This window comes from Peromyscus eremicus, chromosome 14 (assembly GCF_949786415.1).
Source record: "Peromyscus eremicus chromosome 14, PerEre_H2_v1, whole genome shotgun sequence".
Taxonomy (NCBI): domain Eukaryota; kingdom Metazoa; phylum Chordata; class Mammalia; order Rodentia; family Cricetidae; genus Peromyscus; species Peromyscus eremicus.
In genome coordinates this window covers 58,508,592-58,532,528 of record NC_081430.1, presented here as the reverse complement: position 1 = coordinate 58,532,528, position 23,937 = coordinate 58,508,592, and the positions used below count along the sequence as shown (strand labels likewise).

The 23,937-nt window shown below is 44.1% G+C and overlaps 1 protein-coding gene across 9 annotated transcripts in view; it reads right to left on the bottom strand.

Moving 5' to 3' along the window:
- Nucleotides 1-23,937, bottom strand: part of Ppp2r5c (protein phosphatase 2 regulatory subunit B'gamma) — a 141,017-nt gene that overhangs the window by 92,325 nt on the left and 24,755 nt on the right. Inside the window, exon 1 of one of the 9 annotated variants that reach the window (XM_059279218.1) lies at nt 3,979-4,120. The exons of 5 other annotated variants lie outside the window; for them this stretch is intronic. In XM_059279218.1, coding sequence (XP_059135201.1) covers nt 3,979-4,072 — 94 coding nt within the window. In that variant the 5' untranslated portion in view covers nt 4,073-4,120. Of the gene's footprint in view, nt 1-3,978; nt 4,121-23,937 lie in introns of those variants that run through there. 3 more of the 9 variants (XM_059279219.1, XM_059279216.1, XM_059279217.1) reach the window with 3 other exon arrangements.

Genomic DNA, 23,937 nt, shown 5'->3' with positions numbered 1-23,937 from the left:
GAAGAATGTAGGTAACTCAGCTGGGATAGGTGGTACACGCCTTTAATCCCAGCACTTGGGAGGCAGAGGCAGGTGGATCTCTGTGAGTTCAAGGCCAGCCTGGTCTACAAAGCAATTCCAGGACAGCCAAGGCAACACAGAGAAACCCTGTCATGAAAAACCACCATACACACACACACAAAGTGTGTAACAGTGGATCCCATTCTCATTCTCATCAGTGCTCACATAACACACGCCTTGAGTGTGTCCTGAATTCAGTCGCCCACCCATGCCGCAGTTACTGTCAACACAGCATCAGACTGTTCTAGGAAATGGAGGCTGAGGGTCGACTTCTTCACTTGCTTCCTGCATGGCTTCTTCCTAAGTTCTTTTTTTTTTTTAATTTTATAATTTAATTTTACATATTAGCCACAGATTCCTCTGTCCTCCCTCCTTCCCCCAATCCACCCCCCATTCCCATCTCCTCCAGGGTAAGGACTCCCCTGGGGATTCAGCTCAGCCTGGTAGATTCAGTAGAGGCAGGTCCAGTCCCCTCCTCCCTTCACCCAGGCTGAGCAAAGAGTCCCAGCATAGGCCCCAGGCTCCAAAAAGCCAGCTCATGCACTAAAGACAGGTCCCGGTCCCACTGCCTGGGGGCCTCCCAAACAGTTCAAGCTAATCGACTGTCTCACTTATCCAGAGGGCCTGATCCAGTTGGGGGCTCCTCAGCTATTGGTTCATAGTTCATGTGTTTCCACTAGTTTGGCTATTTGTCCCTGTGCTTTTTCCAGTCATGGTCTCAACATCTCTCGCTCATACAATCCCTCTTCTTTCTCACCAATTAGACTCCCAGAGCTCCACCTGGGGCCTGGCCATGGATCTCTGCATCCACTTCCATCAGTCATTGGATGAGAGTTCTACCACGACGGTTAGGGTGTTTGGCCATCCAATCACCAGAGTAGGTCAGTTCGGGCTGTCTCTCAACCATTGCCAGTAGTCTATTGTGGAGGTTCTTCCTAAGTTCTTATTGGCAAAGTGAACATCAACCAACCCATGACCCAGCAAGACCTTGTGAGAGACCAGGATTCCCATAACTAGACTCCAGCTTCCCAGGAGAAAGAGGCTTCCCCACCATCACCCAGGAAGTTTACTGGAGATTAATCAGCACAAGATGACAGGTGTGAGACAGGAAAGGTTCTAGGCTGCCTGTCCTGCTTCCTTCTCTGGTCACTGGCATCTTCCTGGCTGAGCTGTCCCTGCCTGAAACCTGGCCCTGAGGTGGGTCAGCTGAGCTCCAGGGAGCAGGAGAGGCAGGACCGGAAGCTTCAGGAATCATTCGTGTTCTACTAGTCTACACAGGCAACTCAGACATGCAGGAGTAGCCTAGAACACAGCAGCAGCCTGTGATCCATGAGTAAATCTAGTCTGCTATCTGCTTGTGTAAATAAAGCTTTGTTGGACAACAGACAAGCTTTGCTTACCTCTGTGGCTGCTTTTGCTAAGGGCCAAAATATTTACAGTCTGGACTTTACTTGAAAAAGTGCCAAATCCAGACTAGACCTTTGCTGTCCAATTGGACAACCCCTGGCTGACACTTACCTAAAATAAAGAATTATCAGCTGTACATTTTAAGTGCTTGATAGTCACATGTGGCCACAGGCTAGCACAGTGGACGTCACAGAGTGCATTCCCATCCCGGCAGGCTATTCTCTTGGAGAACGCTGCAAGTGCAGGATCTAAGTCATCACGCTAAATTTACAGCCATGCCCTCTCCCTCAGAGGCAGTCAGGGCTGTGCCAGGGTAAACTATATCCCTTTCACACTTGAATTTTCAGGAATGGTAAATTCGACACATTAACCACTATCAGTATCAGTAGCTGCAAAACTCCCGGGATTGCGAATCTGGTCAGCAGTAGTGCTCCTTGTTTACTTGACCGTCCCCACTCCAGGGCAGCACACCACAGTGAAATCTGCATGGTCCAAGTTAGGACCAGCCTGGACATGGTTCTGACAAACACGAGGTGTGGAAAATGAATAAGAAATGGACAACTGGTGGACAACTGTCATGCAAAAGAGGGCCTTGGGCTGAACAGACAACAAGGGCACTGGGGAGCAAACTGTAACCCTCTTGCAAGATATTCTGCCACGGCCACCATTTCTTTTTAAAAATATTTTTAAAGATTGCAAACAACAAAACAGCTCCCTGGATTTGGACTCTTAGTCCTACCATTTAAGGGCTCTGTGATCTTGGGCAAGTTGCATTCCCTTTTGGGTGGAAGACCCTTCTGTCTTAAAGAGGGAGGGTCCAGCCCTCAGGTGTCCTTCCTTTGTCCCTCTCCTGCTGGGATCCTCTGGGGAAGGGGCTCCACGTTAGTCACTTTAAATGACCTTCAGCACTTGGCTCACAGCAACCCCTTTTAGCAAGTTCAAGACAATTAGAAGTTAAGGCGGCTGCTTTAAGAAGTCTTTAGGAGGAAATGAAATGTTCATTGAGATTTAAAATGAGAAGCTAGCCCACCTGTTTGCATTACAAGCTAGTTTTAGGCTGCTACAGGTTACCCCTTCTTAAAACCTCAAGTCCCTTCAGGGTCAGGCATTTCATGATTGTCCTTAACAATTAGATCCTGAACTAAGAGGGGACAACTCCATAATAGGCACAGAAAGTTTGGAACTAACAACAAGGCCCTCACAAATTAATGATTCTATTTATAAAATATAAAACCAAATGATTCTATTTCAGAACAAATCCATAATTCAAAGAAGAACTAGAGTATCAGTGTCTTATAAGACACAGAAGGCTCACAAACCACATTTGTTGTGGCTGGAGAGATGACTCAGTGGTTAAGAGCACTTGTTGCTACTGACCGGGTTCAGTTCCCAGCACCTACATGGTGGTTCAGAGCCATCCATAACTCCAGTTCCAGAGGATCTGATGCCTTCTTCTGACCTCTGTGGGCACCAAGGCATGTATGGTGCACATACATAGATGCAGGCAAAACACATATACACATATAATAAAATTAAAAAAAAACAACAACCCTGTTAGCCATAAGGGACCTTAAATGTGTTAATATTGGCCTTCTATACGTAATCCAGTCATGTTACTGCTAACTAGCCAATGGTTCAGAATCAAAATACAAACAGCTGCCTAGGTCGTGCAGCTCAGGCACCTGCGGTTCCCTGTAATCACCCTCAGCTTCCTCCTGGCTGTTTTACATTTAGCCATTGTGAAGCCAATTTCTACAGCATCTCAAGGTGGGGGGAGGGTGTAGAAAAAGCCACCGATTTGCTTCCCACAGTCTGGACATTCCTGTGACCTATATACACACTGAAAACTTGTTGCCCTTTCAAATCTTAACAAAGCCTTTGTAAATGCAAAACGTTTCCTAAGCCTGCACTAAAGCTAACAGCTAACATTTCAGATCAGAAGCCCAGCAGACCTCAGGATCTCAAGCACGAGCCTATTTCCCTTCAGGGTGCACAGCTAGAGTACACATCCTCCAAAAGGAAGTTCTCTTCTGATCAATTCTGCACATTCTCTGCCCACAGTTCATCCTTAATTCAGAGCCGTGTCCCCGGCAAAACCCTTGCAGTATTAAACAACACCAACACCAAGGTAACACAAACTCTGTGAGTGGACAACTTGGCCTGGCCCGCCGGCCCGCCTCTCCTTCCTTCCCCCACCCAAGACCTTCCCCGGGCAGTGACTTCACATCCTTTGACATCAGCACAGCCTCGAAAGGGGGATGGGAGAGCAGGCAGAAAGCAGAAAAACCAGCTTTGAACTCTGCGTGCGAGGCCTCCCGAGCCTCAGGCCCCGTAAGTAATGTGTAGAATGCCCACCGATCAGTGGTGACACCCCGGCCTGCTCAGGGGCAGTCCCATCTACGTGGAGGGGGTACTGCTGGATAGACTTCCTGCTTTTCCTATCCAAAGCACAATAGCCATTTATTAACTACCCACGGAAGGTTCCGGTCAGTAGAACACACAATAACTCACCTCGAATGTGGAGAAGGGCCACGGGCTGGAAAGGCCCGTTGGAGCTGGCCGCATCCACCACCATCCCGCTGCCCGCCTTATTACATGTCAACATCTAGGCTCCAGCGGGAAGGGCGCTGTACTCCTTAAGGCAAGAAACCAGCCTCCATTTTAGTTTAAAAAAAAAAAAAGACAAACTGAAGCTCTCTGCAGCTGGAGGGAACTGGCTGCTTCGTGATGTCAGTGGGCATGGAGCTCGCTGATTGGCTGGAAGCTGCAACTTAAAATGACACTGGAAAAAAAAAAAGCCTGCAAACGGAAAGAGCGTTCTGTTGGCTGTCAGTGTGTGTGTGCAGTAAAAGCCTGGGCATTTTCCGGCTTTCTACAGTCTTCATTTCTCACTAACTTTCAGGCAAGGATCCCAGCTCTCAGGGGATGGCACCAGAGGCCACAAGCCCGATCAGACAGTGAAAGCAACCAGAAAAAGGAAGCATATGTATGCATGCTCTCCATGATTCTACCAATTCAGTGGCACCTTCTACCCACCTGCACTGTACCCTCTACCTCCCAGCTCTTATTTCACTCATTTAGTAGTGTTTTTTTTTTTTTCACAGTAGGGGTTGAACCCAGGGCCTGGTGCTCGCTAGTAAAACCTCCCGTTACTAAGTTCTACCCTGATCCAAGGACTCACTTTAGGAGCATTCTGGTAGCATTCTGGTAACACAGTTTTTAAAAAAGTAATGGCTATTTAAATATTACAAAACTCCAATGCATTAGTCCCCAATCCTGTGCTCAGCCTCCTCCTTACTAACAATGGGGATGGCAAGTGAGGGATTTGTATTCAGGACACAAGATTTCTTCCTGAGACACAGTTTTCACTCCCAGCCCCAGAAAAATGAGGGTTAAAAGTCTACGCAAGAGCTGCTTAATAGTCAATAGCCAGGAAGTGCTGCAGATGCCTATGAGACTTTTTAAAAAGCATGGAACAGGGGGAAAAGGGGGCATAAGATAAAATGCTATGTCTGGTTTGTTTGTTTATTTATATGTGTGTGTGTGTGTGTGTGTGTGTGTGTGTGTGTGTGTGTGTGTATGCATGTGTGCCTGTCTGTCTCCACAGCTCAGGACAAAATGCAGGGAAACAGTTCTCTCTTTCCACCCACCGTATGGGTACCAGGGATGACACCTGGGTCGTCAGACTTGGTGGCAAGTGCCTTTACCTGCTGAGCCATCTGGCCAGCTCTATTTTTGTAGTTTAAAAATGTTAATATGTTAGATTCTTTAAGTTTTGCTTTCTTTAAATTCAAAATTAAGGCTTTTTCATTTATTTTTGTTATGTTACTATTCATATCTTTAAAAAAAAGTTAATGTAAAAAACTACTCTCAGGAGAAAGACCATTCCCGAACTGGAGCACTGTCAGGTATTGGTGAGATAATTTCCCTACAGAAAGAACTGCTACTGCTAGGTCCAAAGGAGGCAATGAAAATATGAGGAAACTCTCTGGCAGAACTGAAAGATTCCTCACCTCACAGAAAAAAGAAAAATTACCGTAATTATGCTGTAACATTTTATAATCTGCTCAATTCAAGAATAAGATAAATAAAACCCTTTAACTTCTAAACACACCTGACATGCTGGTCAGTTACTTCTATGGGTCTAGCCTGATATACTGCAGTGAATTTAGGGTGATTATCAGATCCCTCCTCACCAATGAGAACATAGACTTTACCTTTCCAGTAACTGTTAAGATAACTCAACAGGAAAAAAGTAAGCCTATTTGTATTGCTATCCTCTTTCCCTCAGAGCCAAATATGCCGAGGGATTCTACAGCTTGGCAGAGGTGATGGTCTTGCAGGGCTGGGATGGACCTGGGGCTTCAGGCACACCAGATCTGCCATGAATTACACCTCAGCCCTAGCATATTATCTCTAACTCCTGGAACATGGAAGCCACCCAATGGTGTTCTCTGCACTTGCATATATAGGCTACACAAGAGATTCTGCTTACTTGTCCCCAGGAGTTTCTCAACTGACCCCCACCCCTACAACCTCCCAACCTCACTTTGTCTCTCAAGAGAGGATATCCCCCTTCCCCAATCAGGCAGTGCTGAGGGCAAGGCTCATTTCCCTCACCATCACCTTCTCATTCAAAGAGTGATGCCAGATGGACTGACATAAAGAACAATGGGTCCACAGAGGGGGAGTAAGGGTCCACAGGCAAACACTTCTTATACTCTGCCTGCCAATAATTGACTATTTCATAGGAGGTGACGGGGGTTGTGCACACCCTACAGCAGTGCTGATGGACTGGAATACAGAAAAACAGGGGAGAAGCTTTATATAACAGATTCAAAGGCAAAGAAAGCGAAGACACTTTTTGATGTATTTTTCCTAATGATCTTAGATCAAAGGATTTCAAACTTTATTAGTGATTTCTCCCATACTCTTTGAAACCTTATGCATATAAAGTAGTTCTTTAAAGAACTCCAAGACTATAATCTGAAAATCACTGATAAAACATAATGTAGCTGGGCATGAGGGGGCACAGCATACTCTGAGCACTCAGCTGGAGCAAGAGTTCATGACAGACTAGACTACACAGTGGAACTCTATAAAAAGAAGAAAAGACCCCTCCCCCCAAAACCCTAAACCTCTAAAAGTATAAACAAACAGGGGGAAGGAAAAAAATACCTAACAGACAGAAGATGTGCTCATGAACTGGAAACCCAGGTACCTGCGAAGATACTCGAGTTAGTGCTGACTAAATGCCTTCTATTCTTTTCCACCCAAAGTCCAGGGGGGGCTCTTTATTTTTCAAGATAAATGACAAGACCATTCTAAAATTCACCTGGAAAGAATAAAAGACAAGAATGAGGACAATTCTGAAGAGAGGGGCTAGTGCCACCAACCATGCAGTCAATAGATTATGACAGTGTGACCAGGCATACATGAGAGGAAGCAGGGGGACAGAGGCAGTGACCCAACCCAACAGACACATGTCAGTGGACTAGAGAAGAAGGGAGATTACTGCTAAAGTCTACGCAGGAAAAATCAATCGACACCTTTCTTCACACCAAAATAAATCTCGGAGGAGTTAGATAAGCAAACACAAAACAAATCACTACTTTGACCCCCACAGCTTTTGGACAGAAGAATGAACTCTACAGTTAGAAAAGGATACTTACAAACACCTGAAAATAACGCTCAACTCTGAACCTAGTTATTTTGTATGTTTCACAAGAATTAATTTAAAAAGCTGAAATAACCCCAAACTTCAGCACATTCTCTCCCAAAACAAAGAAAAATATGAATACAAATTAATAAAATTTATTAGAAAAACATTAAGCCCTTAGGATTTAAATTATCTAGTTCATGTAAAAAGAATGGTCAGAGCTGGGCAGTGGTGGTGGCGCACGCCTTTAATCCCAGCACACGGGAGGCAGGGGCAGGCAGATCTCTGTGAGTTCGAGGCCAGCCTGGGCTACAGAGTGAGTTCCAGGAAAGGCGCAAAGCTACATAGAGAAACCCTGTCTCGGAAAACCAAAAAAAAAAAAAAAAGAATGGTCAGTAACTGCGTAAGAAAGTATTTTTTATCTATTAAGTCAACAATAATTTTTTACATGTATTTACTTTGTCTGTATTATTCAGTGTACACATGTCAGGGCACGCATGTGGAAGTCAGAGGACAGCTTCGAGTCAGTTCTCTCTTCCCCCCATGTGGGTCCAGGGGATGGAGTCGGGCTTGGCAGTGGCACCTTTACCACTGAGCCACCTCACCCGCCCAACTCTAACGGTATAAACGATCGTAACTGCATATGACAGAGTTTTGACAACAGAACTATAAACTGTGCTCACTGTCTTAGACAATCAAATTCAACTCAGGTACCAAGAGACCTTTCTTAGTAATTTTACTTTAAGAATCCATTCTAGAAATATAATAACCATGAATGAAACAGTTCATTCAGAACGTATTTAAAAATCATGTTGAAATATGACACATAACACGAAATTATCTCAACTATTTAAAAATGTATTAAATTTACCCGTGTGCACGCCCACACATGTCATGGCATGCATCAGAGGACCACCTGCAGGAACCAGATCTTTCCTTCTACCATGTGGGTCTCCCCAGGATAGACGATCGGATCATCAGTCTTGGCAGCAAATACCTTTACCTGTTGAGCCCCATCTTAACCATTTTCAAGTTTTTCAAAGTGTACAGTTCAGAGTTCTAGATTCTCTTGGATGTGAATACTGATGTGGAATTGCAGTAAGACTACTCTAAAGTTTACAACGTGCCTCCATACTGTTTTTACAGTGCTTGTACCATTTCAAGTCCAATATACAACACACAAGGTGTCTTTTGTGTGTGGTCTCAGTATAATTTTCACTTGCATCGTTAATGATTAGTGACCTGAGCTTGTATCCATGGGCCTACAGGCCATCTGTATATATTCTCTTCTCAGAAATGTCAACCTAGGTCTTTTATATATTTAAATGAAGTTGTTTTGTTATTGCTCATGTGTAGGAGTTCTTCATATGGTCTAGATATTAATCTGTTATCAGGTAAGTGATTTGCAAATATTTACTTCTACTTTATAGGTTGTCCATTCTGCTGATTGTTTACCCTTGCATACACTGAGGTTTTCAATTTTGACATAGTCCAATTTACCTAGTTTTTCAGTTATTACCCATACTTTTTAACATTGTATCCAAAAATATCATTGCTAAATCTAATATCATGAACTCCCTACTCCCAATTCTTTCATCTTTATACTTTTGGTTCACAGCATTTGGGATTTTGACCCATTTTGAGTTCATTCCTGTACGTGTGTGAGCTAAGGATCCAACCTCTGTCTTTTGTCTGTGGCCTTCCAGTTTCCAGTACTCTCCCCTTTGAACTGGATTTATTCCTGGCTTTCCATTCTAGTCTACTGGCCTTGGGTGTCCTTACGGAAAACCACAATGTAACGTTGTTGTTTTACAATCAGGATGCATAAGTCCTCCAGCCCTTTCCTTCTCTTTCAAGATTTGGGATCTTGGTCTTCCCAACAGATTTTAAGACGAATTTTTCTGGATAAAACATCATTCATATTTTGTTAGGCATTTCCTATGTCTGTAGGTCACTAGGATAGTATTGACCCTTTAACTATCCTAATCTTCCAAGCCAAGAGCATGGGCTGGCACTCTCTCATTTCTGCCTTCTATCTCTGTTATGAGTGTTTTGGAGTTTTCAGTGGAATAGTAGCTTCTCAACTCTTTAATAAGTGTATTCCTAAGAAGTTTATTTTTAATTATTTTTTTCCATATCTTTTTTTGAGAAAGGGTTTCTCTGTGTAACAGTCCTGGTTGTCCTGGAATTCCCTTTGTAGACCAGGTTGGCCTCAAACTTCAGAGATCTGCCTGCTTCTGCCACCCATGTGCAGAAGGCATACGCAAGAAGCTTACTGTTTGAGACTATGACATTTTATTTATGATTCTAAAATACTGTAAACTACCTTAATGTCAAAGGGACTGCCGTAAGTTGTGAAAGTTTAAACAGCCATTCAAAATATATACATATAAAAATTAGAAATGAGGTGGGCGGCAGTGGCACACGCCTTTAATCCAGAAACTGGGGGGGGGGAAAGGGGGGGAAGCCAGGCGGATCTCTGTGAGTTCAAGGCCAGCCTGGTCTACAGAGCAAGATCCAGGACAAGCACCAAAACTACACAGAGAAACCCTGTCTTAAAAAACCAAAATAAACAAACAAACAAATAAATAGAAATGAGTGGAAAAGACAATACAACAATTTCTCAGTGTCACAGAGGTCACTAATGGGTGACACGGTTACGCATAGCTGCTCTTTTAGAGATTTCACTGTTTTTCAGCACTGCTAAAGCAGTCACATCATCTGCTCCAAAGGACACATGGGAAGAGGGAACCTTCAGTGGCCAAGGAGGCCTCTTTCTTGGCTGGGAATGGAGCAATATGTGCTCCAACGTGTCATAAAGGGGCCGAAACTCATAATGACTCTGCTACCCCTGCTGATTTCAAACACCAAGTGCAGAACCCAGGCAGGATGCCACTAAGCCCAGTCCCAACAAGACCAAATGCAGGCAGCTGCAGCCATCACTGCTCTCAGAACACACCTCTGTCCAACAACTGCACACTGCAAAGACCCGTGGGCCATCATGGGGACAGAGCAGAGCCACTTACAGGACCTACACGGAGACTAAGCCTGCGGCGACCACTGGGCTAGACCAACTTGGGGGCATGGCTCTCCCAGGCTAGTATCTGGAGGGTGCTCTGTCAGTGTACTGCAAGAACATGTCAGACAGGTAATAGCCCCACCTCTGGTTAGACAGTCCCTGGCTATGCTTGGTTTTATGTCTCTTCTTGGCAGTGCCAAACTAAGACGGACATGCTTCTGAATCCTATCAGCAACACTGCCCATGGCCATGAAGTAGACCCCTATACTGCTGGCAGATGCAGGGTGTGTGCCTTCCAGTCACCATGTGTATCCAGTGCTAGAACCTTCTACACTGCTTCTCAACACTTTTCCAGGCCTCCTAGGCTGGGGCTGCACTTGAAGGGCTGGAACTAAGGCCATGATGGTGGCTGTCAGCTCAGCACAGCAGGCCTCCTACAGGAAAAGTGGCTAGAGGAGCTGTGTGCAGCTTTCCACGCAGACTCTGGGTATAGACTTTCCGCGCTGCATAAAAGGCCTGAAAAGGCCTTAGCCTGTACTCTTCGGTTCTTCTGTCACTGTTTTATTTTCTATTTAAAAACAAAAACAAAAACAAACAAACAAACAAAAAAAACCAAAAACAAAAAAACTGCCTGTGAATACATCCTACTGATTTTATTTTTAGGTAGTATTTCTGAAAAAAACTTTCAAATCTTGATTTCTAAATTCAGCCAAAGGTTTTCTTTTTCTTTCTCAATCATTCCAATCTGGCATTTTAACTTAGTCTGTGGCACTGTAGTGGCAGTGTGCTGGCATCAGGTTGGCCAGTGCCACTTTTAAAACTCCTGGGACCTATGTGAGGACGGCTGTTGTGGGGCTTGTTGAGTAAGAAGTCTAACTTAAAAACTCTGGCTTCACTTGGAGTTCAAAATAGACTTCCCTTAGACAGGTTAAAGCTCCCTAGTATGCAGCTCTGCCAAGGTTGCCAGGGAAATCCCTTGCCAGCATCAAGGACAAAGGGACAGGCTCCAGTGGCCCTGTTGATTTGACAAGTCTCCAATGACTGGACAGGGCCAGGAGAGCTTTTCTCCAGGGAGGTAAGTCAAGCTCGCCTACTCCAGCTCCTGCACACAGACCCCGGCTTACTCTAAATCACACAGGTGCTCACATCTTTCTTTGCTCTGAGAATACAGGAAACCCAAGGACTATATAGAAAGTATCCAAGCATCTCTGAGTTTCCACACCAATTGTTCTGTGTAGTTTGCCTCCACCTTGCCAGCCCTCCAGCAGGTCAGCTGAGCAACTGATCTCATTTTCAAGAAGGATCCCAAGGCAGAGCGAGGAGAAGGAAACCATGAGACTGACAGTGCCCGGGCATCTCGAGCATCAAGAGCTGACATCACACAGTCTCCATGAATACTAAAGGGATAGGGAAGGACAGGACAGAGCTGTGTGAGCTCTTCCCTCTAGCAAATGCACCATGAGTTTCCTGGATCTGTAACAGACAGGCCCTGCCTTCATGGACACTGGGGACAATGGACAGCATGTGGTGAAGGGTAGCATGTTTGAGCACTTTCTACCTCAGCTGTCCAGAGAGGGGAGTGCCCAGAACATGCAATGCGATATCATTTAGCAATAGGAAGGAGTGACGTTCTGGTGAGCCTTGAGGGCTCATGCTAGGACAAAAATGGGAGGATTCCACTTATATGAGGTCCCCTGCAGTCATCAAACTCCAGAGACAGAGCAGAGTGCAGACTGGCCATAGCTGCAGGAGGAATGGGGACTGACTCTGTTGCAGGGCAAAGCTTCTGCAAGGGCGACGAGAGTCTGGGGACAGTATGGATGAGACCGGAGAGCTGGGAATGCACTGAACGCTGCTGACTGCACCTGTGCTGTGTGGGCCACATGATGAGCACACTATGTACACTTCGCCACAATTTTAAGATGAAAGTAAGGTCTGAGCCAGGGAAGTTCAGAAGACACTGGGCAGTAGGGAGCAGAGGGCTCTGGTCTACCTCTAGGGGAGGCAGGTTGCCCTGGAAACCAGGTCCTCAGCTGGAAGAAGTGGACAGAGGTTGGATGCCCAAGGAATAGCGCGCTTGCGCGCATGCCCACTCACACACACACACACACACACACACACACACACACACACACAGACCCCACAGGCACCACACGCACGCATGTGCATGTGTGATAACAATCTGAATTCAAAGAACTTAAAGAAATCTAGGTGAATGGTGAAGAAGGCTTAAGCTAAACACACGAAATGTGAGGTGATGTGTGGTTAGAAACCTGGGCTGCCACCTGGAGAGGCTGAGTAGCTCAAAGGAGAGGCGTGGGGAGGAGGGCAGCCTGCAGGATGGGGAGCGGCTGACTGCAGGTTCAGCTGTCTGACAGGCTGCTGTCTATTACTTAGGGCATGGCCAGGGGTCACCTGTGGTCACCCTTCTGCACATTCCTTCCTCTGCTCTAACTCCAGGTAGTTAAGAATTCACTGTGCTCTGGCACCTGCCCACCAGGGCATACAGGTAATCAAACCACAGCATCAAAGCAGTGAGAAAATAAAGAACTGGGGCAGAAGAGAAGTAGTGTAGAGTTCCCTGCCTGGCACAAGAGCAAGCACACTGGTAATGTGCTCACAGTCCATTTTTACTATTCTTCGACAAACGGGCAAGAAGCCAAACCTCCTGTAAACATCAGCAGAATACATTTTTAAGCAATAAGAACACACACTTCTGTGGAAAACTTTCAACTCTGTTAGAACGTAAATGCTGTGAATGAAGATGGAGCACTGTGCTTGCACAGAAGAGGGCGAGATTGACCTGCCATTCAAAAGCCAGTCTAAGGACTTGTGCTGGTCATGGAAGGCCTTTTTTCACAAAGATCCAATATTCAGCGGCTCACCTGCAGGGCTTCCAGCTCACTGAAGGTCCGCACTGGCCTCCTCCTGGCTTTGTTTTCTTTCTTCTTGTTATTGTTTTGAGACAGGCTCTCATCATGTAGCTCAGGCTGGCCTCAAACGCATAGAAATGAATCTTCCTGCCTCTCCCTCCTGACTTCTGGGACTAAAGGTTGTGTGCACCACCACACCCAGCTGACTTTTTGTTTTTAAAACACAGAAAACAGACTCAAGAAACAAGTCATGAAGGGACTGACTCAGACTAATCTTTTAAGGAGTAGTTCTGAAGACTGTAATCAACCTCACATATTAAAATTCGAAATACTCTATCACACAGCAAATGACTGAGGCTTGTGTACGACCCAGGAGTGAACAAGCACAATGGGACAGGCATCTCACACACACTCTGGAAGTTATGTGGACAAAATCTGTAATGGGTTTTTAGTCATCTTCTGACCCACTACTTTTCTTTGAATTCAGCTTATGGAATGGTTCAAAGACATAGACAATGACAACAAAATTTTACAAACAAGTTTATAGACAAATTTATTTGTGATGTTCAAAAAGCTCCAGAACCCACAGAGTGGAATAATAAGTGGGGCTGAGAACTGTGCTTTCTGTTCCCACTAATGCTGGGAACCAGGCAAGCCTGGCCACGTTCACCACCACTGTGGAGCATCACACTGCAACTGTGAGAAGACACAGGGAGGTGTAAGCTTAAACAAAGAGGTGGGGTTTCCTTACCTGTATCAGATGATTTAACTAGACACCTGACACTCCAAACAACTTAAAAAGACACTGTACAGAGGAAGGAAAGTCAGGAGAGGAGTGTAATATGAAAGCAAGAATCAAAGCAATAGCTTTTGTAGAAGCAACAACTGTCTCTAAGACATGGAAGAGAAGGCCTGGCTTACACCACCAGCATCAGCCAACTATCTGAGCCATCAATACATGAGCAATGTGTCCGACTTCATGAGGAGAACCAGACACCATCCCTAAAGGAGACGAAAACGGCCTCAGATAGCAGAAAGGCACAGCATCCTCCTAAATAAGAGAATGTAAGTACCCTACAAAGCCAGCCCTCTCTCGGATACTTCCTCCTACCATGCGGTGCTGAGAATGGAACCCAGCGTCTTGCACATGGGAGGCAAATACTTCACCACTGAGTTGTACCCCTAACCCCATTCACTAGATATTTAAAATGTTAGTGGGACCCCAATTCAAATGCCAACGGTTCTTTCTACAGTAAGATGAACCAATTCAAAGTTCTAGTCTATAATAATGTCAGTACTATAGATGTTGCAGTTGTTTTAGTAGAGCACACAGCCACATTTACATCGAGGATATGAGGAACCAAGATTTTTCCATTAATAAAAGATAAAACTGAAAATCCTATAAAATAAAACAGTATAAAATTTAAACAGAAAATATTAAATGACTGCACTATTTAAATTAAAAGTACTGTGTCCTGTAACAATGAGCACTGGTGCCCACGTACCTTGATTCTGCTCTTCAATAGCCCTCTCCACTGAAAGGAACCAAGACTCTGAAAAATGACTATGACCAGGCCTGGGACAAGAAGGTATATAATAAGCCTGGAAGGCATCTCACCACGACAGAAATTGAGACATCAAAAATAAGTAAGGGACTGGGGACGCTCAGTGGGTAAAGTGCCTGCCATGCAAGAATGAAGGATTGAGTTCAAATCACTGGGACCCAAGTAAACTGTAATCCCAGTGGTGCTACAGAGAAATGGGAGGCAGAGGCAGGAAGTCCTTGGGCAGCTAGTCTACTGTATCATCAAACAAAAGACCCTGCTTCAAGTAAGGTAGAAGATAAAGGCTGATACCTGAGGGTGTCCTATGACCTCTATACATGTGCCATGGTGCATACCAATGCTTCACACATAAATGTACATATGCATACAAACATGTATTTTACACACTCACACACACACACACACACACACACACACACACACACACGCACATGCATGCGCGCACACACATGCACACACACACATACATACACGCACATACTCACAAAGATAAAAGTAAGTGAAGACATGCCTAAAACTACACAGGAGGGGCTGGAGAGATGTCATTTGCTGCTCTTGCAGAGGAGCTGAGTTTGATCCCTAGTACTCACATGGTGGTTCACAAACCATCTTTAACTCTAGTTTCAGGGGATCTGATGCCTTCTTCTGGCCTCCACAGCCATCAGTCACAGACACGGTGTCTGTGCACCAATTCATGAAGCAAATCATTCATACACATAAAGTAAGGGACAGTAAACAAAGAAAAATTTAAAGAAGCATACCAAGGGTTGAAACCATGCATTTTAACATTAGAAAAGAAGCAGAAATCAAAGATATTAAAATAACCACACTGACACTCATAAAAATGTCAGAGGGAAACTGGCAACCCAAAGACAGGATGATGCTTTTCCTAGTTTTCTTACATCCAGTTGTTAAGAAAAAGGATGTCTGTCAGCTGGCACCACTACAAACTCTGAGGGGATCAGCAAGGCCTGAAGCATTTGCCTGATTCTGGATTCATGCACAGGACACCAATGTTCCTCACCAATTATTCCTAGCGCTTTCTGCACTGCACAGGGCGGTATGACAGAGAGCGATCTGCTGGCACCCTAGCTTGGTGGGAAACCTGTCCTCACTTCTGCTCGGCCACCACAGATGATGTACCTCTCACAAGAGGATGCCGCCACCTGAGCTACACAGCATCACTTGTGATGTTCTCCAGCCAACAGAGGCTCCACCATGAGCACCTACAGGGGTGAGTGGAGCACTGGGTGGAGCAGCTGGCTTGGCTGACTGTTTAGCAGTCAAGTGTCATGGTTTAAGGAACTCCCAGACTGCAAGAATCTGGCTAAAGGTTTCTGGTTAAAGAAAAAAACAAAAAACCAAAAAACAAACCAACCCCTGCAGAAGGGCTTTCATTCTAGGCTTCAATTTATTTAAAATATTTGAGTATGGTGATTAGCACATCATAAAAAATAACGAGGCACACAGAGATAATACATTCTGAGCAAGATGCCACAACCACCAGTTTTGGTCTTTCCTGACACAGTCTGGAAAACACCAGTGTTAGCTCTATTTAAAGAAATGACAAGTTGGACAGTACATGCAAGAGTACATGCAAGAGGATAGCAAAATATTTTAAAATTATAAGACATTTCTTTTGGATGTGTGTGTGGTGTAAACACATGTGTATCTGTGTGTGTGTGCATATGTGTGCAATATTTGCACATGTGTACCTGTGTTCGCAGTGTACACATATGCACGTGCATACACGTGTGTGGTGTATGCGTGTGCGCTCCTACATCACTCTCTGTTTTATTCCCTCAACACAGGGAATCTCTTTGAACCTAAGCATTCTGTTTTTCACAGAGGGAGGGGCCAGCTACCCCAGTGACTGTCTCAGCCTTGACTGCTCCCAACCCTGACCCTGGAGGCTGGTTTTATAGGAAGGCACAACCACACCCAGCATTTTACACAGCACTAGAGATCTGAACTTGGGTCCTCATACTGGATATCACACACTCTTACGTACCAAGCCATCTCCCCAGCCCACAAGGCAAATTAAAAATAAAACAATCAGCTAGAAACTCCAGAAATGAAAAAAATAGCTGGGTTGTGGTGGCACACACCTTTAATCCCAGCACTCGGGAGGCAGAGGCAGGTGGATCTGTGTGCCAGCCTGGTCTACATAGTGAGTTCTGGGACAGTCTCCAAAGCTACACAGAAAAACCCTGTCTCGAAAAACCAAAAAAAAAAAAAAAAACAAAACAAAAAACAAAAAAAAAACCCCAAAAAAAAGAAATGAAAAAAAATCTATCTATGAAATTAAAAGGTCACCAGAAGGATTGCAGATAGAGACAAATTGGGAGAGCATGAATGAGACCACAGAGAACAAATATTCAGAAACTTATCATAAAGAAACAGAATGAGGGCGGTGGTGGCACATGCCTTTAATCCCAGCACTCAGGAGGCAGAGGCAGGAGGATCTCTGAGACCAGCCTGGTCTACAGAGCGAGTTCCAGGAAAGGCGCAAAGCTACACAAAGAAACCCTGTCTCGAAAAAAACCAAAAAAAAAAAAAAAAAAAAGGGGTGGGGGTGGGGGTGGGGATTTAGCTCAGTGGTAGAGTGCTTGCCTAGCAAGTACAAGGCCCTGGGTTCAGTCCTCAGCTGGGGAGGGGGGGGGCACACACGGACACAGGACAGAATGATTCTGTGCCTGCTAAAGAGAACAGTGAGAATTATGGGTTCATTTTATGTTTAATTTTTATAACAGTGATGACTGTATTTTATGATAAAATAAAGGACTCATATCCAAACACAAAAAGAATTTACACTTCAATAAGATCAAGTTAAAGACATCTAGAATGGCTGGCGTGGGGGGTTGGGTGGCACCGGCCTTTAATCCCACCATTTGGGAGGCTGAGGCAGGCAGATCTCTGTAAATCTGAGGTCACCCTCGTCTACACAGTAAGCTCCAGGCGAGCCAGGGCTACGTCATGGGACCCTGTCTCAAAAGGACAGCTTGCTCGGTCTCAGATTCACTTGGTGTAATGTTTGTGAGGCTTATCTGTGTTGAGTGGTTTGTTTTTTTTTAATGCTGAATATTTCTTTATATGGGTAATACCATGGTTTTTTTTTCCATTCAGCAGTTAACAGACATCTGAGTTGCTTTTTAGCTGTCACGAATAATGTTTCTGTGACTACTCATGCAAGTCTGCATGAACATATATTTTAATTTCTTTTGTGTAGATAGAGTGGACTACAGATTTGCATGGTAAGTTTCTGTTTAGCTTTAGAAGAAATGGCCAGAGTACTTTCCAGAAAGGACATATTACTTTATATTCCCACAGACAGTGATTGGGATGTCCATCTTTTTACCAGTGTTGGGATTAAAGGCCCAACAGCACTGTTCTTCGGAATGAAGAACTGAAGTCTCCAAGAGAAGCAAAAGAATGAGGGAATGGTCATCATTAGACACCTCGGTTCAGGAACTCCTACATTTGGGAACATCAGGATAGCCATGACCGTGAAAAAAAAATGCCTAAATTGCCAGGCAATGGTGGTGCACACCTTCACTCTCAGCACTAGGGAGGCAGAGGCAGGTGGATCCCTGTGAGTTCAAGGCCAGCCTGGTCTACAGAGCAAGGTCCAGGACAGCCAGAGCTATACACAGAGAAACCCTGTCTTGAAAAACAAAACAAAAACAAAAAATACCTAAGTGTAAATTCACTAGTAGAACAGTTATTAAAATATCAGTACTAAAAAGAAAAACACCAAAACATAAACAGTAAGAGATAAAGAAAAAACAATGTTATACAACCAGCCGATTAACAGAATGACAAGACTGTTCCTAATAATAAACCTGAATGTAAATGGATTAAATTCTACAATTATCAAGAGTCGTTTAAAAACACAAGACCCATCTACATGGTATCTACAAGAAACTTACTTGCACAGTTGAAAGCAAATAGACTGAAAGGTCAAGGATCAAAAAAAAAAAATCTACATTAAAGGAACCCAAATCATCAGGAGTTACTATACTTACATCAGATAAAATAGAAATGAGGTAAGAAAAATTCTAAAGAGAGATTTCAAACATCATTATGTAATGGTGGGGGGTAATTTGAGTAAGAGTACATAACAATTAGACATGTATGTGTATTCTAAAGCAGAATACACAAAGATATACTGTGGCTTACTAATCTGTAGGGACAGGATATATTCATAATACAGTAATACTGGAGGACTTTTAACAACCCAATTTCATCCATAAACAAATGAACAAAACAAAAATAAGCCATGAACAAACTTTTTTTTTTCCCCTTTTGGCTTTTCAAGACAGGGTTTCTTTGTATAGTCTTGGATGTCCTAGAACTTGCCCTGTAGACCAGGCTGGCCTTCAACTCACAGGGATCCACCTGCCTCTGCATCCTGAGTGCTAGGATTAAAGCCAAGTGCCACCACTATTACCAGGCTCAAATTTTCTTTAAAAAACTTAAAATGGGGGCTGGTGAGATGGCTCAGAGTTAAGAATGCTTGTTGATCTTGCAGAAGACCCGGGTTTGGTTCCAAGCACCTATATGGCAGCTCACAACCACCTGTAATACCTGTTCCAGGGGATCCAGCACCCTCTTCTGGCCTCCCCAGGCACACACACATATGATACACTTAGATACATGCAGGTAGATGCTCAGACACACAAAATAAATACATTAAAAAAAAAAAGAAAATGGAAACACACATGCCAAAATCTGCAAGACAGAACAGAGAAGCAAGAAGGATTTGACATATACAAACCGATAAACATATCACATTAACAGAATGATGAATAAAAGGACATATGTTCTTCTTGACGTCAGACATAGAAAGAACACATGACTCTGTGTAATGGTATGCATCTATAATCCCAGCACTCAGGAGGCAGAGGCAGGTGGATCTCTGTGTTTGAGGTCAGCCTGGTCTCCATACTTTTAATTAATAATTTAGTTAGTGAATTCGGGACAACTAGGGTTACACAGCAAGACCCTACCTCAGGAAAATAGAAACAAAAACAAAAAGAGTCAAGAACAAAAGGACCATGGATGATTCAGGCTGCACTACACAGCACATTTCAGGCCATCCTGGGCTATACAATGAGACCTCGCCTCAAAAAAGGAAGAGAGACAGAGACGGAAAGGAGAGGAGAGGAGAGTGGGAATGCATCAGAGAATGAGAAACTCTCAACAAGAAGGGGCACAGGGCACAACAAAGGCTGCATACACTGGATGGGGAGAAGCCAAAGCACTGCCTCTAAGATCTGGAGCAAGACAAGGATGTCCACTTTGGTGCTCTTACTCTGTACAGTAATAGAAGTCTTAGACAGAACTATTAAGAAAGAAATGAAGGGTGACCAAACTGGGAGATGTGGCAGACAGCATGACCTTGGCATGACCTGAATATATAGAAAGCTTTAGCTTTGGGGTTGTTTTTTGTTTTGTTTTTTTCTTCTTCAAGACAGGGTTTCTCGGTGTAGCCCTGACAGCTCCGAACTCACTCAGAACTCTGCCTGCCTCTGCTCCTGAGTGCTGGGATTAAAGGCGTTTGCCACCACTGCCCTGCTGAAAGCTTTAACTTTTTAAACAAGATTATTTTTATTTTTATGTATGTGGATATTTTGCCTGAGGGTGTGTCTGTGCACTACATGCATGCCAGGTGCCTTTGGAAGCCAGAAGAGGGAACTGGATCCTGTGGTGGTTTGAATGAAAACGGCCCCCACAGACTCATAGGGAGTGGTGCTATTTGAAAGGATTAGGAGGTGTGGCCTTGTTGGAGGAAGGGTATCACTGGTGGTGGGCTTTGAGGTCTCAAAAGCACAAGCCAGGCCCAGAATCTCATTTCTCTCTTCCTGCCTATGGATCTAGATGTGGAACTCTCAGCTCCTTCTCTAGCACCATGTCTGCCTGTGTGCTGCCACGCTTTCCACCATGCCGATAATGTACTAAACCTCTGAAACTGTTAGCCAGCCCCAATTAAATGCTTTCCTTTATAAGAGTTGCTGTGGGGCTGCAGAGATGGCTCAGAGGTTAAGAACACTGGCTGCTCTTCCAGAGGTCATGAGTTCAATTCCCAGCAACCACATGGTGGCTCACAACCATCTGTAATGAGATCTGGTACCCTCTACTGGTGTTCAGGTACATGCAAGCAAGCAGAACACTGTGTATAGATAATAAATAAATAAATCTTAAAAAAAAAAAAAAAGAGTTGCTGTGGTCATGGTATCTCTTCAGAGCAATACATCAATGACTAAGATGGATCCCCTGACACTGGTGTGAGCTGCCATGTGAGAGCTAGGCTTGAACCTAGGTCCTTGGAAGAGCAGCCAGTGCTTTTTACTGGCACTTTCTGAGCCATCTCTCCAGTCCCTGTATCAGAAAGTTTAAAGGTTCCACTAATAAATAAATACCTACTAAAACTGATGAAAGAAAAAAAATTTATATAAGAATTTAGTAATGTTGCCAAACACTAAAATCAACACTAACAAAATGAGTGTAAGTCAGGCCTGGCACTACAAACCACAATCCCAGTGGAGGCTAAGGCAGGATGCTAAAGATTCAGAGCCTGTTTGGAGTCAAGGTAAGTTGAAGGATAGCCTGGCTGAATTAATAAGTTTATGTTGCAAAATAATCAAGTAAAAAGAAGGCTGGGGATATAGCCCAGTAGTAGAGCACTTTCCTGCAATGTGCAATGTCCTTGCTTCAATCAATGGTAAAGTAAAAAGAAAAGCCAGTGTAAGCTGGGCGTGACACACATGCTGTAGACCCAGCTACTCGGGAGGCATCACTTGGACTCACAAGTTCAAACCTGGGGATACACTGAGACTACCTCAAAAACAAAAGCAAGCAATCAAACAAAAATCCTAGGACCATTTCTACATATTGACAACACATTTGATGAAAAATAAAGAAAATCCCATCCATAACATATAAACAGTAAAAGGACTTAGGCTACACTAAAACGGGGAAGTGACAGAACTCTGCCATCCAAGTTAAAACGCACTGAGGGAACAAACGGGACTGACGGAACGGGCATCAGACAAACGCCTGTACGACCTAAGGTAGCCTGACCAATACAATTCCTATCAAAATACTAAACAACATTCTTCACAGAAGCACAGAGAGAGCAGCAAGCATAAAATTTATGAAACCACAAAATATCCTTCCAGGGCCGGGATCAGTCTGAGGGCCTTCTGTATTCTAGACGAGCACTCCACCACTGAACTGTGTTCTCAGACCCACCCCAGCAACTGTGAGCAAAAAGAACAAAACCGGAAGAATCAAAGAACCTGACTTCAAGTCTATACTAGAAAACTATAGCACAGTACTGGTGTAAAACTGATACACAGACTGGGAAGACTGAACTGAAAACCTACAAATCAGTCCCCAGACACAGTCAACTGAAAAATATGCCATGGAGAAAGGACAGTCTGCTAACTAAAGGGTGCCAACAAAATAGACAGCCACATGTAGAAGCATGAAACTAGACTCCTGTCTCTTACAATATATAAAAATTAACTTGAAATGGATCAAAGATCTAAATCTAGGTTCTGAAACCAGGAAACTACAAAGAGACGAAGCTGTGTGGGCATGATTCTCTTTAATGATTCCCCAGGAGTACAAGCAATCAAAGAAAAAGCAGACAAGTGGAATCACAGCAAAGTAAAAAGTTTGAGGAAGTATACAGACAACTTGTAGACTGTTGTGTGCTGTGGGATGTCTTTCTGTACCCTGTGAATATGTGTTGCTCTGATTCTTTGAGAAATAAAGCTGCATTGGCCTATGGCAGAGCAGGATAAGGTTAGGTGGTACCGCCCAAGGAACAACAAGGTGCCAGCAGACTGGTAACGCCACAGCCACGTGGGAACATATAGATTAATAGAAATGGGTTGTTATAAGAGTTAGCTAGTAAGACTAACTCATATGCCATACAATCTGTAACTGTAACTAATATAAGCCTCCGTGTGTTTACTTGGGGCCAAGCAGCTGCTGGACTACCGGTAGGCACGACCTGAGAGACTTCCGGCTACAGTTATGTGACTGATACTTTGTGTTCTGACAAAGCTGCCTGGAGATGAGTGGGCGGGGCTAGCCACTAGTTAACCATATAGGCCAGGGGGTGGTGGCTCACACCTTTAATCCCAGCACTTGGAAGGTGGAGACCGCACTATAAGGCGGGTAGAGACAGGAGCCCCCCCATTCAGTCTGACAATTGGCAAAGACAGGAAGCTCCCCATTCTGTCTGAGGATTCGTAGAGGTAAGAAGTTTCTAGTGGCTGCTGCCCTGCTTCTCTGGTCTTTCAGCTTTCACCCTCAATATCTGACTCCGGGTTTTTTATTGTTAAGACCAATTAAGATCACGCTTTACATAACACATGCACAAACAAGTCATCTTATGGGACAGAATCCACATGCACACGGAACTTACCTGATACTATCCTTCCCTAGCTACCTGACTTTCAAATGAGCAAATGATCCAAATCTAGGGAATATGAATCAAACCACACTGAGGTACCATTCCTCCCTAGCCTGTTGTTAAGGATAAAGCCCAGCAAATGCTGACAAAGATGTAAGAGATGGTTGGGAATGCAACACAGCCACTGTGGAGTTCCCTCAACAAACGAAACCACCACATGACCCAGCAAAGCCCATTCCATGATATGCCTAAAGGAGCCATGCACATGCCCACGCTTACTGCAGCATCGTTTCAACAGCCAAGACAGGGTATCTGTTGTGGGATAAGCTTTCTATAAACTGTGAAGATGCGTCTCTTGCTAAGGCACCTTCTGCTTGGTTTAATAAAAAGCTGAATGGCCAACAGCTAGGCACAAGAGGACAGGAGGGACTTCTGAGCAGAGATAATAACTTTGGAAAGGATTGGGAGGTGGGGATTCACCAGTAAGAAGTGGAGAAGTGGAGGAAATTGGACGTATAGTATGGAGGACAGGTAATGAGCCATGTGGCAGAACATACATTAATATAAACAGGCTAATTTAAGTTATAAGAGCTAACAGAACAAGCCTAAGCTTAGGCCAAGCTTTCACAATTAATAAAAAGTCCCTGTGTTGTTATTCGGGAGCTGGTGGTCCAAAGAAAGTCCAACTACAGGTATCAACTGTGGTATCCATTGAAAAAAAATGGACACAGGCAACATGGCACACACTCCAAATGGAGTCTTTACTAGTAACCCTAAACTAGTAATTTAATAAAAAAATTAAATTCATTTGTGACAACACAAGGGAACTGAAGTATACTATGTCAAGTAAAATAAACCAGGGATAGAAACACAAAGGCTGTATGTTCTAGTTCTACTAAGAACGAGAACATGACGTCCAAACAGCT